Source organism: Haliotis rufescens, unplaced genomic scaffold (genome assembly GCF_023055435.1).
Source record: "Haliotis rufescens isolate VD_foot unplaced genomic scaffold, xgHalRufe1.0.p SCAF_12, whole genome shotgun sequence".
NCBI classification, from domain to species: Eukaryota; Metazoa; Mollusca; class Gastropoda; order Lepetellida; family Haliotidae; genus Haliotis; species Haliotis rufescens.
The window spans coordinates 7837107-7856139 of NW_025963802.1; the positions used below are offsets into that span (position 1 = coordinate 7837107).

General features: G+C 38.8%; 1 protein-coding gene across 1 annotated transcript in view; it reads left to right on the top strand.

The window, feature by feature from the left end:
* The window catches only part of LOC124141219 (vesicular integral-membrane protein VIP36-like), a 27141-nt gene continuing 8108 nt past the window's right edge, over positions 1–19033 (top strand). The window contains exons 1-8 of the mRNA XM_046509157.2: positions 1–133; positions 4815–4930; positions 6181–6295; positions 8695–8777; positions 9920–10081; positions 15758–15872; positions 17308–17363; positions 18879–18942. Coding sequence (XP_046365113.1) covers positions 10–133; positions 4815–4930; positions 6181–6295; positions 8695–8777; positions 9920–10081; positions 15758–15872; positions 17308–17363; positions 18879–18942 — 835 coding nt within the window. The 5' untranslated portion in view covers positions 1–9. The remainder of the gene's footprint in view (positions 134–4814; positions 4931–6180; positions 6296–8694; positions 8778–9919; positions 10082–15757; positions 15873–17307; positions 17364–18878; positions 18943–19033) is intronic.

Consider the following 19033-nt stretch of genomic DNA (forward strand, 5'->3'; position numbering starts at 1 on the left):
TAGAACAACATGGAAGCACACTTGAAGAGTTGTAGACTTTTAATTGTCTTTGGTCTCATTTTGTCTGTATTTGGACAATGGGAATCCCAAGATTACTTAAGAAGAGAACACACATTGACGAAACCTTATCAAGGTATGTTGAAAACGTTTTAGTGTTCTTTTAACGGAAAGAAGAGATAGATCAACAGGTCATCGCGTTCCTTGAATCAGACCCCCATATTTCGCTCACTTCCATTTTCCGCTATTTACGTCCAGCCACTGATGAACGTATACTGTCACACATTACGTTTCCTTGTAACTGATAAACTCTAGCAAGTTTCCATTATATCAACATGTTTCATTGAACAATATTTCGAAGCACCTCAAATATGCTTTTGATAAGCTGAGCAGGCCATCTAACTAACTCTCTCACCGTGATGCACCGATTAGGTTGGTTGATGTAATTCTTGACTTGATTGGGTTTTCACGGTTTACTATTTCGAAGTAATCCACATTACCTTACGACTCAATTACCGTCGCCACACGAGTAGAGGAGTATCGAACTTGCGTTGCCAATAAAGACAAGATACTTGAAGGAAGACAGCTACTTTGTTCTATTATGATGAGACGTTTTCCTTATAGTTATACCATTGTCAAGCAAGAGCGACTCTCTTTTCACTCTTGCTTGACAATGATATATGGATCTATACCCAAATGATAATAATAGAACATGATAGAATAAAGAAGTTGTCATCCATAAAATATCTTGTCTGTACTGTTATATACCAACTTCTAAAAATGCCAATCAAACAGTTCTCATTGCAAACTTGAACATTTACCACGAGACCCGGTAGCAATCACTAATAATTAGTGCTCTATTAGATGGTGATGAACCCCTAACTAATGCATATGCGCAAAATATAAACAATCATGTACACATGCAGGCCATTGCAGGGTAGTTGTGGATGTTTATAAGAAATATGAATTTACTTCGGATAACATTGGATTAACTTTGAAATGCATTTGTTCAACCATGTAAACATGTTTAAAGAGGTGTGACATATAAAACTTACTCCAACCTAACAATTTGGAAATGGCTGCCTAATACCAAGAATCAGAACATGCAGAAAGGGGTGCTTGATTGAAAAGGGTATCTATGACCTAAGGATAGTAATTTAGGTAACCTGTTAACCTAAACAAAACTACCACTCAAGGCACAACTGGAATATTGGAGCTATTTATCTGCACCTAAAAAACAGCAGTATTGCCACCATGTTTAGACATATTATAAATAGCTATGTGTACAGTCAACTGTTGTTAAGTTGCGCTCAAGAGGCTGAGAAAAAAGTGTCTACATATATGCTTATCCGATTTGCTATTATCTGACCATGCTGACAAGGATGTTTACATTTTCTGTCACTTGCTAGCTTACACCTTTCACCAGTGGGTGGGGTGTGTGGGTTGATAAGTATGCACATATCAAGCATTGTTTGAAGTATAACATGAATACAAACTCTCATCATGCTAATGTTATTATTAACATGATACTTGTCATAAGAGGTGAGTAACTAACGGGCTCGCTGACTTGGTTGATGCATGTCATCGTTTCCCAATTGCATAGATAGATGTTCATGATGTCAATCACTGGATTATCAGGTCCAGACCCGATTATTTACAGACCGCCGTTATATAGCTGGAATATTGCAAAGTGCTGCATTAAACAACAAACAACCAATTATTATTTACGTGATTGACATTGATGGTTTCGGGTTTGAAATTCCATGTAGTAGCCAATGGCCCACTTCAAAAGGTTATGAGACAGTTGAAATGGGTTTCTGGTGCATGAAGCATCTGAAGGGCACTGTTTGATGACCCTGAAATACTTGGTAATATATTTGTAACCAAAGGTGTGAATTTATATGGCCAGTGATAAATGTACATTCCACATAGTAAACTTAACAAAACACAGAAAATAACATATATATAAACACATGACATGCTTAATGGACATGGTGATTCACAAGATCTGTATAAATGAAAAGGTAGGGGTGAACTTTCTAAATAATAACTGTATATTTTCTGGCTCATGGTGAAATAACATTCACTGAACATGGTGAGTTGAAGAGCAATCAATATATTTTTCTTTTAGCTCACTGTACATGCTGTACATTTAAATTCCAGAAGGCATACCTAAACTTCTTTGTGAGTATTCCAGGGCTTAACCTTGGTGTACACAAGGCACACTCAGTAATACATTTTGAGGGTTCAACATGTTCAAGGCATGAGTATAGATGTCCCAGTTTGGCAACCTGTTGATCCTTCACTTGATTTCTGTGATATTGCCAATTACTGCAAATGGTCAGAGACTTGGACACATTAAGCCTATTGACATGATCGATGGGATTCCAAAGTATATCTGGAGGAAAGCACCCTTTGACACCCTAAAATTTGAGTATATTGCTTACCTGAGCAGAATATCCTGTGCCGGTAATCATGGTAATATGTAACATGCATTCTTTTTGATAAATTCAATGATTCAAACATCCATACTTTTTAGCGTTGCACGGGACTTGTTGTTCATGTTGTTTATATTATTTGCATCTATTCTCAATTAGTATGCGTATACATGTATACATATTATACATAATGCAAGATAATGTGGTATATTCATCTGGTGAAAGTCTAAGTGTTCTGTGGCTGCAAGTGAAGTAAAACATATTTTGATAGCTGACCATGTCCCTCTACCAGTGATAAACATGATTAAGTAACCATTGTGTTTCTCATTTTCTCACATTTCCTGGCATAACTCTTCTCACGTTTCAACTTGTTCCACGCTGTATGTGGTGTACAACACACTGATCATGCACACATTTAGTGTGAAGTAAGTCAATAAATAAAAATTGATTTGTGGAAAACAAGTGATTCCATTGTTTATACAAATTCCCCAGCATGCCCGGTGTCAGATGTTTTGCTGTTAACACTCCATTGGCAGACACAGTGGCAGGTGCACCAGCTGCAGGTCTGTTCTGATGGTTATCTCCATGGAATAATGAAATGACAGTATTTTTGTCACGATTGTCATCAGGATACACACATAGAGCTTGATTAGGGCATTCAAAATTTTCTACATATGTCGGTATCTATCATATATTTAAAAACATCACAACCATTAACCATTGTAAACACTGATTAATGCCATGATATGAGTGATAAAAGTGACTCATTTACATACAGAAAGTCTCTAGCCTTTATTATGCTTATGGGGATGTTGTTGTTCAGTGTAATATTGATAAAATGTAGTAGTGTTCACTGCTATACTCACGAATCATGGGAATAGTCTGATTAATGTTTTATTATTGATATGATTGCTTGTGATGACTATAGTTTGCAGCTAATGAATTGCAAGCCTTATTTGATATGCTAGCTACAAAACTAGTTGCCCATATCATCTGGGAACTGTCAGTGTTTACTATCTATTTGAACAGAATAGAACCTGGGAAATCCACTCAGCCTCCGAGGCCTGGGTGGCTGAGTGGGTTAATTCACTGACTTTGTGTGCTGGCGATTAGGGGCCTCACTCTGGCAGTGTGGGTTCGAATCCCCGTACGGGACTCAACCCCAAAAAGTATGAGGATCTGTACAAAACTTAGAAAGTGTTATCCCAAATATAACATTTATTACATTTGTCCACTTTCTAAATGGCATTGTGTTGTCAAAGCTTTTACTTCACGACAAATGTAAGTTTGACACATCAAACATGATTAATATGATCAAATTTCGACACATCAATATGATCAAATTTCGACACATCAATATGATCAAATTTCAACACATTGGTGTTTGACTATACTTGTCCCCACCAATAAAGTTTGAATCTGATTTTGAATATGGCTGCCACATCTACTACTATTCTCATTGGATTTTACATGTTTTACAAATAACTTGTTTTTCCTGTTTGGGAACATTCTAGGGGAGCATAGTGAGTTTGGTGTTGCATATGTTTCCTATCTGGAAACCATTGACATTCAGAACCAACAAGTTCGAACTATTTCCATATCAATAAAACATAGAGAAAACGATCACTAGCAAAGCTTTCTGTATGCTTTTTGATTCTTCCTGACAGAGAGAATGGATAACTGAAGCTGCTTCCCATTTAAAAGATATGTGATCGTTCACAAATTTTCATTATCAAACCAAGTACTTTATTAGTATGATTTTTTAAGTTTGAATGCCTCGATTCATCATGTTAACATGTTTGTTGCGCAATTTGCAATTCTGGATAGCACAGATAGCAAGAAGGGCCCATATTGCAAATTTAAATGCACCATTTCATAGTTCTAATGGCTGTTACTTGGACATTTTTTTTTCATTAGTCAAAGTTGATTTCAGTGTTGCCACCCCAGCAGCCATACTGAAAAAATGTTTTTATTGCCATTCCCATGTTTGTACAACATGTACAATATGTAATGAAATTTGGTAATTTTGTTTTATTAAATTGTGGGTCTCAGGATGTACATGGAGTGCAATATTTATCTATTTTTTACCTTGACTATTAATTAATTATCATGCTATTGTTTTCACCCCAAATGCTTATTTTTTTCTCTGTACACATTCAGTTCTCAGTATATATTGGCATGTTTTTATATTTTTAGATACTTTAATGTCAGTGCTGTGAGAAACTTTTGTTTAGTAGCTATCTTTGTTGACATTATAAACTGTTGACTACATATCTATGTGAGCTATAAAGCCATGGGACTATATTTGAACATTAACATGATTGATAGGATCAATGTGTTGGTATGTTGTGCATCAGTTGTGTGTGACCATGGTTGCAGGTTCAGGCATGGCAGTGCCCCTGTGGGACTTCCAGGGGTCAACACTCGTGACCAACCAGTACATCCGACTGACCAGTGACCACCAGAGTCTGCAAGGGGCCATCTGGAACACTGCTGTGAGTTCCTCAAATATTGGGGGAAATAATGAATACATAATTTGCCCCCCCCCCCCCCCCCCCCCAACACACACACACACACACACACACACACACATAAATTTTGCCGCAGTGCGATGATTTAAAAAAGAAAATGACATGTTTAAAGATTTATCATACTTTATATATATGGTGATATGATACATACCATTCTAACCATGCTAACAGTAATTATATTGTCACAAGTTTTTTAATCTTCATGGATTTGGTTGCTGTCAACAATAGGCCACAACCTGGAGGATAAACATGATAAATTGCATGTTAATTATCATACATATATTTTTATTTCAACTGGTCAATTGGGTCATTGATCCTGAGTATTATTATGTTTTCCAAAGTTGGACCGGCTGTTCTTTATTTCTCGGTTGACAATGTTGACAAATTTCATTAATCCAAATAATTCACTTTGCATTATTATATGGACATTATTAGGCATTACAATGATAAATCATTCCAATTTCTTAATTCTACATTTCTCTCATTACCATGATTACTATTACCATGATTACCATGAACATGAATTACATCAATTGATGCTGATGTGCATTTTGTTGCCTGGTCCAGACTTATTTGCAGACTGCCATCAAATAGCTGGTATATTGCTAAGTACGGCGTTAAACAGTGAACCGAAGTGGTAAACGCCCGAGACCTGCATCACTTCGGGCTTTCCTCCCACATGAAGCTGACACGCTGTGATATAACTGGAATAATGTTAAAAGCAGCGTTAAACCAAACTCACTCACTTACTTAACATATGTTTAATGTGTTTATAGGGCGACTAGGCTCGAACAAATTCAAAACGAATTTAGTTTGATTATGCTGTTACTGTTAGCCCAAATTTACACCGACAGTATGCATGGTATGTCTCAATACCACACATAGCATTGCATCTATTCCCTTCATAACAAGTGCAATGCATATGGAGCAGGGTCCCCTTTCAGTTCAACGTTGTTTCAGTTTAACATGTTTAAGAAATCATTCTTGTATTATATGCTACTTTGCAATTTTTTGCCCCTAATCCCATGGGTTTGAAGTTTGAACTGTGTTGACCGAGTACTGTGTTCTCTCGCTACCACATTACCTTATGGGTCCCAATAATTGATGAGCTTTATAATCGATCAGCGGTTTAACTGTGGTGGAGTCGTACTAAGACAAGAGCACTGGCCAGTGTTGGGAATAATGTTATTGAGCGAGACAGCTTTCTTCAACAGCCATGCTATGTGCAGAGCTGGGAGCTGCATATTCAGTTCAAGGTTCATGGGTCCGGGAAGAACCTTTTTGGAGATGGAATTGCTATCTGGTACACCAAGGAAAGGATGCAGATGGGTATGTAACAGTAGAGATACTTCCCTTGAATTAACGTGATCATGATGATTTTTATCTCCCGCCACGAACTGTTCAAAAACTATTCAAGCTAGAGAAATGAAATTTTACACACTGATGTTACTGGTCACAATCTCAAATGAGTTCGAAAATTGGTGTCGTACATTCATTTTTATCCCCCCGGCATATAATGTGGGGGGATATAGCGATCAGCCAGTCTGTCTGTCCGTCCATCCGTCCGTCTGACCGTCTGTCCGTCCGTAATCATTTCCTTTTCCGGGGCATAATTCGAAAACCATTCAGTGTATTTGATGGAAACTTGGCAAATCTATCAGGCACATACTGAAGTGGTGCCTTTTGAGATTTTGGGATTTTTCTAATTTTTATTTTTTTAAATTTTTATGGAATGAAGTTGGACATAGACTCAATTGGGGATGGGGTTCGTTTCTGGGGCAGAATTCGAAAACCATTCAGTGTATTTGATCGAAACTTGGCAAAGCTATCAGGCACATACTGAAGACATGCCTTTTGATATTTATTTTTTTACGAATTTTTATTTTTTACAATTTTTTTGGAAAGAAGTTGGACCTAGACTCCATTGGGGAACGGGTTTGTTTCCGGGCCAGAATTCGAAAACCATTCAGTGGGTAAACAATGTATGCTTCTAAAAGAACATTCAAGTGTTGACTCATTACATACAGAATTGCACATTTACTAGTGGTTACTTTACAGACAGCTGCCGGGGGGATATGTCATCTTTCTGATGACTCTTGTTTTAGAATTATGGCCCTTACTCCATGCTTTTCAACTTATTGCATACTGTGGGAAAATGTGGACAAGTGTTCTCAGCAACTGCTGAAATTTCATTTATGAAAGTTTGCATGCTTATATACATGATATTAGAGATACTTGTCAAGACTGAGTTATTATTTCCAGAGAAGGGGCTTTTTGTGTGTATTAATTTCACATTTAATAAATTTTTCTGATGACATAATGTTACCCTTGTGGCTATCTCTTTTTAAGGACTTTTATTTATTTTTTATATTCACTACTTTACACATGATACATGCTATATGAACCAACACAATTCTAATTTGCCCTATGGCGGAGGATGATGACAATGTTGTGTTCTTCTTCTTTTCTGTTTTTCTGTGTGTAACAGGAAAAGTTAACTCTGTTTGTAATGAAATAGGAACATTAGCCTTAATCATGTGTTTAATGATGTTTATGTTTAAGAAATATTTTGTGATCTCCTGTGTGTTGACATTCATGATATAAGCGTGATAAGGTACCATTTTGCTGATACAACACTATTATCATGAGGGGGCAAGGGTGGCCCAGTCGTCTTAGGTGCCACAATTTGCTGTGCGGAGTTGTGTCATTTGGGCACACAACAAACCTATGATTGTGGGTTCGAATCTGGTTTACCCAATGATGTTTCTACCCATGAAGAGCAAGGTGGAAGAGGTCTTCAGCATCCCATGCTTGCCATGAAAGGACTATGCTTGTCGTAAGAGGCGATTAATGGGATCAGGTGGTCAGATTTGGCGACTTGGTTGTTGCATGTCATCGTTTACCAATTGCATGGATCAATGTTCATGATGTCAGTAACTGGATTGTCTGGTCCAGACTCAATTATTTATTTACAGACCACTGTCATATAGCTGGAATATTGCTGAGGGTGGTGTTAAACAACAAACAAACAATTATGTTTGTAGGTTTGTCATCACCATGCCCATGCTTGTGGATCTCACGAAAATGGTAGATGTCCTGCATCACTTCGGGCTTTGGTCCCATATATTTAGCTGAAGTGCCCTGATATAACATGTACAACAAGGAATACTGTTAAAAGCATGGTTAAACCCAACCCACTCACTCACTTTTATCATGATCATGACTATTCCAGCACTTTTCTTATAGTGTTGACCCAAGTAGAACAAAGCAGTCAGAACTGATTTTCTTGTATTCAGGGATTTAGCTAGGATTATAACCTTATTGCCCTTTGTAGGCAAATTGGAAAAGAAAATAATTACTTTGTTGAAGCTAGTTGATATTTTCCTAAGTATTTTAGTATTAAATTCAGTGCAATAATGTAAGAACTTAGCATTAAAGCCTGTCATCTTTACTGGTCCTGTTATCAGTGGTGTACAAGTCACCTCTACCAAGCCATAACATAAGATGACTATATTTACATGAACAGATGAACTGGGAAACTTTTAATTCCAATTTTGGAAGTTTGGAACATTTGCTGCAGACTTGGGTCTGAATATTGGCCCAGGCCGGTCCAGATAAATCCCCCTGCTTGTATCAGTGTGTGTATACTGGTTATTTGAATTATGATATCTTTCTACATCAGTTATCACTGTTTTGTGATGGAAATAAAATGACTGCTTCTCTGACAGGTTCTATCTTCGGCAGCAAGGACAACTTTGTTGGACTGGGCATCTTCCTGGACACATACAGCAACCACAATGGGCCACATAATGTAAGGCATAAACTAATGCAGGGATAGTAATACGTCATAGCAAATTATCATGATTCTTTAGAAAATAATCTACAAACATGAAGGATTAAGTATTTCCTGTCCTGAGTGTATGGTTAGTCTGGAGCTTTGGTGAGAATTAAAGAAAATACTGCAGTAATAAAACTTGCCCTTATCATTCTTATGGGAAATATACCTCATTAAAATACATGATATAGAGAAACCAATCTGTGCCAATATCTTTTGAGTCTACCTCCCAGAACATCGCTGTAAGCATAATTTTCAGTAGTGTGTAGTGTTATCATCACTGATCATATGGATTATTATTAGCTGAGCTCACTGGATTGAACAGCTTCGGGCTAGTGGCTAAAGTCAATGACTGTAAAACCCCATTCATGCCTTTAGCATGTTTAGGCCACACTTTTTTATTTTTATGTTTCATGGATTTATTCCAGCTTTTCCATACAAGGTCTGTCGAAAAAAAATAAATGTTATCTATAAATTCCATGTCTACATCACTATCAGTGATTCAAGAAGCCAGCTGCAGTATAAATAAATAAATGATTGACATAGCTATCTATCTTTATTGTACAAGAGGGACTATATTACGAGCGGGAAACAAAAATAAAAATAACTATTTTTATCTGGAATTTCTTTTCTTTTCCAACTGCTTTTCAGTTGGGGCATCAGCATGAACCGAAAAAAAGCAAATGTGTGGCCTTAGGGGATAAATTTGGGCTGTATCATTAATGCTTCATGGTGTGGGAGCTATGTATCTTTGTATATATGTTGATTGTCCTTTGAACAATCCTCTGTAAGGCAGGGTTTACAGATTGTTGACATACATTATCATTGGATTTATTTTAAGGAAAAAGAGGGATGTGTTTAACCATTATTTATTTAAACCAGCAGTCAAACTTCACATCAAACTTGTATCAAACTTGAATCAAACTTGAATCAAACTTCAGTCTCTTAATCTGAACAGGTAATAATTTGAATACTATTGAACATGACAATGTTGGAAAAAGTGTCATTTGTAGGTGATATACACATGTGTAATCTTCACAGTGCTTTAAATAGTTTAATAATCTGAACGAATAATTGGATTGGCAGTGGTGTGTTGCTGACATAGACATTGTTTTCAGCACCAGCATCCGTACATCTCAGGGATGGTGAACAACGGCTCCGAATCGTACGATCATGACACCGACGGCACACACACACAGATAGCAGGGTGTGAGGCCCCGTTCCGGAACAAGGACTACGACACCTTCGTGGCCATCCGATATGAAAATAATGAATTGAAAGTGAGGAATTTGTGTGTTAACATCAACAGAATCAGCATCATCACTTCTCTGTTCAATATTTTATTGTGTTATGTTTATTAACATGCATGAATCTGGTATGTACAATTAGTAAATTATAACATCCTAACTTATTTTAACACTTAACAAATTCGGACATTTGCAATGTATTGAGGTGATGGTTTTTAACTGGGGACTACAGGGAATTGCAATCATCCAATGGGACTCCTGCTGTCATGTATTAGACCATGTAGACTGGTATGAGGAACAATGTCAACATAGTACATGTATAAAGAATCGAAAGTCTTGTTCTGACATTTTAACACTTGCACCAGTGCAAATAAAACTTTATGAAACAGCCTGCTTTACTTACACATAACCCATGCTTGGTTTAAGAGGCGACTAACTGGATCGGGGTGTCAGGCTTGCTGACTTGGTTGATGCATGTCATCGTATCCCAATAGTGAAGATCGATGATCATGATGTCAATCACTACAGTACAAGGCCTGGTCCAGATTCAGACCGCTGTCAAATAGCTAGGATGTTGCTGTGTGTGGCGTTAACATATCATGAATAAATCTAACACATAAAATGATTTAGGCAGTTCAATCACATGTTAAATTAATGTTGTTTATTTAATCAATGAATATAATGTTATGCTTTGTTATTCAACTCTCTCTCATGCATTCTTCACTTTTGTTAGTATATCTTGCTATCAGTCTTTGTGTTTGTGAGAAGTGTGTATTCAAACAGTGGATGCAGCTGGAAGCTGTTGTTCCCATTTCAGTAGTCATGGTAACTATATTGTCTGGCATAGAAAACTTGGCCTTCAACAAGACTTGATTCCCAGGGTGCATATGATGACACTAAGTGAAATGTCTTAATATCATTGATTATTTTGAAGTGAGGTGTGTGTTATTCTAAAACAATGTAAGATTCGTTAACAGAAATATTGATGGAAATTTTAAACAACTGCTCCAAATCCCCATTAGCATGATTAAAATGCATCACAAATGTAATAGTTGTATATCCTTAATCTTTTGTAATATATTGAGGGGGCACTAAAGGTCATGTCATCTAAGCTGCTGCAGTTTGCTGTGCAGTGTTGTGTCCCATGGGCATACCACTTTGATAGTGGGTTTGAATCCTGGTTCACCCCGATTACGTTCCTATGTTTGTCTGCGCCATACTTGGCTCATGGGTTTCACCACTGTCTGAGACCTGCATCCCTTCTGTCTTTCCTCACACAATAACCGACACACCTTGACACTAGTGGGATGCTGTTCAAAGCGATGTTAAAACCAACTCACACTCATATTTGTTGTCCTGTTTATCATGTTCATGGACATAGAAATAGTTTTTTTTATCTTATCCTGACTCATACTTATTGATTATCTCTCTCTTTTCCCAATAGGTAATGGAAACTTCCTGTGCTGTTCCCAGAGAACAGAAAACAGCTCACCCAAATGCACCCTTACTCTGCGGATGCGCACTGGAACCACATGACCAAGTCCAGTAACTCATCACTCTCTCTTTTTCATGCAATCTGTGTAGCTGGGAATATTTTGTGTGTGCACCATAATCCACGCCATCCATCAAAAAGAACTGCACTGCAGAGGATAGATGTAATTTCTGCACGCCCTTGGGGAAGGTAGATTTTGGTAATTATGTTTTTGCAGTGCTGAGAAAGAAGATGGATCGAAAACGACTTGAGTCATCACGCTTGTTATCATCCAAAGAGATGGCTAAAAGTAAAAAGAGGCGAGAATCTACACCCTGCCCTTCGTCAGAGGAAGGGAGAAAATTTGAATTAAGTATTATTCTAATTACTCTCGCTGAAGATAATGCAGTTACCCCTCATCTTACTTCCTTGTCTACTAGTAAGAAGTTTAGAGGGTCTAAGAATAAATCTACTGAAACCTTCAGTCAGGCTGTTAATCTACAACAAATGGCTGAGAAAAAGAGTGCTGCATCATCTACATTGAAGCTGTCTTCCCCTAGCAGAGAGTATGTTTTCACAGAGGTTACTACCTATACAAAACAACTTACTTCATCATTATCCACGGAGGGGGTCCAGCTGTTTCTTCTACTCAGAAGAAAACCTGCGCGCAGACAATTACGTCCGCACAACCCCAGAGGTTCATGCAGGCGCACTGTCATCCAATCAGGCTACAAATACAGACACAAACCTCAATAAGCCTCAGACCTTCGCGCAGATACCGGCCTTCTCGCAGCCCAACATCAATCAACCAACATTTACCCAATCTCTGGCGTTCGTGCAGCCTATTACTAATCAAGACAAGTTGACACACGCCAGCATTTACGCAGGCACCAGTCTTCGTGCAGCCTTCAGCGTTTACACTGCCTACTACATTTGTGCAGCTTACCTTTTTCTACACAAGGTACATTGCCAACACCTGCTATTAATACAGATATGATAGCAAATATTACACAACAAGTCGTAATGGCTATGCAACAACAAATGTGTAATAAACCTGGTGCTCAGTGGACTTCGTCTTCACACAATAGCTCGCCGGAGATTGATGACGATTACTCACTTATGTAAAATCTTATCGCAATGAGGATCAGAAAATTGCACAACTTGATATCATTACAAGACATGCATTCTTTGGACTAGCGATGACACGCGCTATGAATGAAGCTATAATCTATGAATTAAAAGAGCCTCAGAATGACCATGAAAGAACGGAACTTTCAGCTCTCATCAATCAGAAGAAAAACCAAGAAATTATTTCTGATCCTATAAGTTCAGTGTCGTGAGGTCTTACACTACTACGGCGACAAAGCAACAAAAATAACTGCAATTGGTCAGATACCTATACCAAAGAATTATTAAGACAACCTTGAGAGGGCCCAACCATTTTTAATGGTAACATACGTAAACACAACTAAGAAGGACTTCATGACTCCAAAGATCATATGCTCATCAAGTCTGTTCAGACTAGGAATTCTATGTATCGTCAATCCATTCGGAAAACCCAATTCAAAAGCCGTTTCACAGGTATTAAAAAAGCTAAAGAAAAACGCTTGTACAACTACAGAGGCAGGAAATCGTCTTCTTTTCGCAAGTCACATGGCAGGTCATGTGACTCTGGTCTGGGGTGCGGATTGAGGAGATCCCACAATTACCAGTGAAGATAGGCTGATGAGCGACTGGAACTTCACCCCCCCCCCCCCCCCCCCCCCCACACACACACACACACACACACACACACACACCCCACCACCCCCGAGCTGTTTATGTACAGCATTCCCCTGTAGGCAGAAGATTGGCAAGAATTTAGAAGAATTGGGACATTCTCGGAGAATAAATTGTATCTAACATTCCAAGAAAGGGCTGCATCCCGACTTTACTCAAGAACCCCCTGTAATCTCACAAGCCACCGAAAATATGTTATTGGAAAGAACTGTTACCTAGGTTAACCGAAGCAATCAATTCGCTACTCAACTAGGGCGAAATCAAGATAATTCAACCAGATTTACTAAGACCAGGTTTCTTTTTGCCGATCTTTCTGGCTCCCAAAAAGAATTCGAATGAAAAGTTTTGTTTGATTTACAACATGAGGTGATTCAACAAGAAATAACTCCCAAAACGGGAAAAATTCAAAATTCATTTGCTGCAATTAAAACAAATGATAAGATGGCATGACTATCTGGAAAGCATTGATCTACATGATGCTTACCTACACATTCCCATAAAACAGACTTTCAGGAAATATTTATGTTTCCTCTTCAAAGGCCAACATTACCAGTGGGCAGTTCTGCCCTTTGGAATTTCCACGGCCCCATAGTTATTTACACGAGTGACCAAACCAATTATGACATTTCTTCACAACAAAGAAACTCGTTGTTCTTTCTACCTAGCCCATCAATCTACAGAGCTACTCAGACTACAACTGAATTTTACCCTGAAATCATTAACACAGCTGGGTTGGTTAATAAATTATCAGAAGTCCGACTTACAACCATCTGAGGATCTCAGATTTCTCGGGATCAGATTTCTAATGAACCAGAATCAAATACTAGTACCAGAAGATCGGTGAATAAAAATCAAGACTTACTTGCCAGCAGCAGTTTACAAGGAAATCTCAGTCAACGAATGGCAAGTGATACTAGGCTTACTCACGTCCTCCCAAGCGTTGACCGTCCGAGGCAGACTACACTTACGCCCTATTCAGAGATTTCTAAATCCATACCTAGAGTACTAGGATTTAAAACTGCAATTACTACAAATATTCAGACACCTTTTGGTGAACAGGGGCACGGGTGGCCGAGTCGTCTAAGGCGCCGCAATTCGCTGTGCAGAGTTGTGTCCCTTGGGCACTTCAGAAACCTATGATAGTGCATTCGAATCCAGGTTCGCCCCGATTATGTTTCTAGGTTTGTCAGCACCATACCCGTGCTCGTGGGTTTCACCAAAGTGGTAAACGTCTGAGTCCTGCCTCACTTCGGGCTTTCTTCCTACATTAAGCTGACACGCCGTGATATACCTGGAATACTGTTAAAAGCAAAGTAAAATAAAAAAGTAAAATGGCTAACGGGATAAAACTTATTAAAGGTCCCGAGCTGATAGCCCTTCTCTGATCCTTCAGACTTAAGACCAACAGAAAAATTTTAGAGCCCCACCATGGGACCTTAATATAGTCCTACAACACCTAACCAGTGATGCATACGGACCTCTCCAACAGGCTGACTTTGAACACCTGACGGAGAAAACCCTCACAAAGTAAGAGCCTCAGCCTCGACTTTGGCACTTCTTGGCAACTGCTCCCTTACAACTATTTTGGAAGGCTGTTTCTGGAAATCAGATACAGTTTTCGCCAATCACTACCTGAGAGACCTTGCTACAGAAGACTTAGCTGGTATTCACCAATCGGACCATAAGTTGTGGCACAACAACTCACGAATCCTACCAGAGGACACTAGAAGATCATACTCACACAATATCACGTAGACTTGTTGACGTCAGGTTTACTGTTCCATAACCAACGACCGAGAGTCCATGCCCCCTGTTTCACTGTGTAATTCAGCACATGAGTGAGAAACGATTGTGTTAAGATTATTGCTCTTCTCTTAACACTTCAATCGTTTAAGGTGAACAAGATTCTAAATCTAAGAAACCTTCTAAATCCACAAATCTGTATATGATTTACTTCCATTTTTGATACTCACAAAAAAGGAAGGTGGTCCCCAATAAAGAATTTACACAGAAGATTAACATCGTTCCCATGGGATTCATAGAACAGATCAACGTTAATCACACATACAGGTGGAACCCACCACCAACAGAGAGATTCAAGCAATAAGTATGAGTCAAGATAAGATAAAATATGTATTTTTTAGAATAAAATATCATTTATACTTATCCTGACTCATACACATGAGTACCCTCCCGGCCTTCCCCTCTTTCCACCGATGTGTTATGGACCATTAAGTAGGAAAATAGAGAGAATGCTGAGTTATTTAGCTTTGTCACATGGTTCTTGTGTGCATGCACGGAGTAAGGGTGCGTTTGGGTGAGCTGTTTTCTCTGTTCTCTGGGAACAGCACAGAAAGTTTACACTACCTATTTGGAAAAGAGAGAGATAAGCAATAAGTATGAGTCAGGATAAGTATAAATGATATCTTTACTCTAAAAAACACATTTCTGTGTTTCAGGTATCTTCAGATATTGCCAATAAGAATGGCTGGGCTGAGTGTTTTCAAGTGGTGGGAGTGAAGTTACCTGTGGGCTATTACTTTGGTGTGTCAGCTGCAACAGGGGACTTAGCAGGTCAGTGTCCGGTTCATGCTGAATCAGAACGCCTCCGTGGTCTAATGGTACAGCATCTGCCCGGAGAGCAGAAGGTACGGGATTAGATCCCCTGTCGCATCATACCAAAAGACCTTAAAAGATGGTTCTTGTTACCAGGTCTGGCGCTTGGCATTAAGGGGCTAAAACAAGGACTGGTCGGCTCGGAGACAGTATACTGTGTCTGATAGGGGTATTCATGTTAAACTGTGGTATGGTATATCGCATGCACATCGCTATGTAATTTTGGACCCAAACGTTAAACCCGATTTCACCTCCCCTCAAACTGAATCAATTTTTTAGCATCTTATCACCCGTCTGTTTTGTCTTCATGTTTGACAAGTGGACATAGAGGGCCATGATGTCTAAGGCACTGCAATTAATCTGTAGAGTTGAATCCCTTCGGCCTACCAGGATTTTATGGTTGCTGGTTCAAATCCCTGTTTTGCCCTGATTATGTTTCTAGGTTTGTCCAAAATAGTTAACTTGTAAATCTGCATCACTTTCAGCAAACTGCCTCCCCATAATATAACTGAAGTACTGTTCAAAGGCGACTATGCTTGTTGTAAGAGGTGACTAATGGGATCGGTCGGCCAGGCTTGCTGTCTTGGTCGTATCCCAACTGATGCTCATGATGTCAATCACTGGATTGTCTGGTCCAGACTTGATTATTTACAGACTGCCATCATATAGCTGGAATATTGCTGAGTGCAGTGTTAAACAACAAACAAACCAACAAACTGTTCAAAGTGTTGTTAATCTAACGTCACTCACTCACTCACTCACTCACGCAAAGCCTAGTGGTTAAAGCATTGGCTTTTTGTGCCAAAGGCCCAGCTCAATTTCTTACATGGGGAAAAGGAAGTCAATTCTTGGTGCCAACTGCCATGATATGGCTGGAATGATACCAGCTTGCTGTTGTGAAACATGTGAAAAGTGCTATGAATCTTACCTCACTCACTTATGACCCATGGGACCTATGGTAGTGATGGACAATTATGAAAGGGAGGTAATTCTTCACTTTTTGTCCATTGTGACTATTGTTGTGTGTAGTAAATATGTGTTGTCATGGTAATGTTTTAAAGAGACTGGTGGGGAGGTTAGATCTGTAATGTTATTAGACTCCGGAACACCAATTGTAGATGAAAATTTGGTCCCATTCTGTCCCATAATTACAGAAGTTGCTGGGCTGTTGGGTAGTTTAGTGGTTAAAGCACTCACTTGTGACACTGGATGCCTGGGTTCAATTCCCCATATGGGTGAAATGTGAAGCCAATTTCTTGTGTCTTGTGTCTTGATATAACATTATTGCTAATAGTGGTGTAAAATCCACCTCAATCGCTACAGCTACATCATGTAGTGTGTATTGATGCAGTTTTGTTTTCATGTTGTAAATAAACTCTTTCTTTTATTTCAGATAATCATGATATTATTTCAATGAAATTTTATGATTTGGATAAAGTAACAGATTCAGTGAGTATAACATTGTTCACCTGTTTCAGTTATCTCAACAGACCCGTAAAGATCCGGGGGTAGAATAGGTCTTCAGCAACCTATGCTTATTGTAAAAGGGGACTATGCTTGTCGTAAGAGGGGACTAACGGGACCGGCTGGTCAGGCTCACTGACTTGCTTGATGCATGTCCTCATCTTCCAATTGCGTAGATCGATGTTCACGATGTCAATCACTGGATCGCCTGGTCCAGACTCGATTATTTACAGACCGCCATCACATAGCTGGAATATTGCTGAGTGCGGCGTTAAACAGCAAACATATAGATAACTTAATATGTATTTACTCATGTTGTAATGGGGATGAGGGTGTGTGTCTGCGTGTGTCTCTCTGCGTGTCTACGTGTGCAGAGTTGTGGTCGTTTGGCATGCCTGAAATTGTGGGTTCAGGTCTTGGCGGTTCACCCTAATACTTTGTCTTGGTTTGTCGTGCTCATGGGTTTCACCAAACTAGTAAACGTCTGAAACCAGGATCGCACATTAAGCTGTCATGCTGTGATATGACTGGAATACTGTTCAAAGTGGCTTTAAGCCCATGTCACACTCTCACTCACTGATGTCGGTTGGTGTGTTATGCATCACTCATGGGTATTGATCTTAGCTTACTAGTTGTCGAGAAATGACGATTGTGCCAGAAGTCGCTGGATAATAAGGGTGTTATTATCTGTAACTCAACCCTTAATGTTAATGCAAAGCTTGGATGTAAGGCCATTCATATTACCCTGTGTGTTTTCATCTCTATGCTCAGCTTCAGATAATCAGGATAATTTAGTCCTTATTATTCTCTTTTCAAAGTGTTCAACAGTTGATGTATCAGTGTTGAAAGCATGGATGGAGAAAATAGAGGGCTTAAACACATGTTAAGAAAGGACAAAAACAAACAATAAGGAGAATGACCTTGCTTCCTGTTTTTGAATATCCTATGGTACCATTATAATACATAGCAGTTTTTTTTATGATATGGGAAATTTATTCAGTTTTAACACTCGTGACTAATAGTCAAGTGAGCTTATGCATCATGCGCCGTAAACATCTCTGACGATGAGACCATTAGAACATTCAAGCTGAAACATGGATGTTTGTTTTGTCTTTGACAACAGTTATGTTTCTTGGCGTGACAGCAATATAGGGCTGGTGAGAGAAACACAAAACAAAAACCAGATGACCTAAAACTAAAAGCAACTGTCTTACTTTTAATGTTGTCATACTGAAGAAGGAAGGTTTGTTGTGGTTTCAATTACCTGATTTGCACTGATTGTAATCCTTGGTCTGTCTTCACTATCTCAACCTAAAAACAGTATGAACATTACATGTTGTTTTCCTGTGAAATAAATGTCAAGTTATTGGGACTTTGCTCATTAAATTTTATTTATTATCTTGTCAGAAATTGTTCAATATTTAATCAATGACTTACAGCTACAGCATGTACAGTAGCACAAGTCTTAACAGTGTTAACATGTCCATGTCTATTTTTCAGGATAAGAAAACTGAGCCACCTTATACCGGCTTGCCAATGGCGGAGCATATGGAGGCCCCCAGAGGTTAGTGTCTTGTTGAGCTCATTAGAATCACACATAGGAACACACCGAGAACACAAATATTCCCTAGATCATACACCCTTGTGGGTGTAGA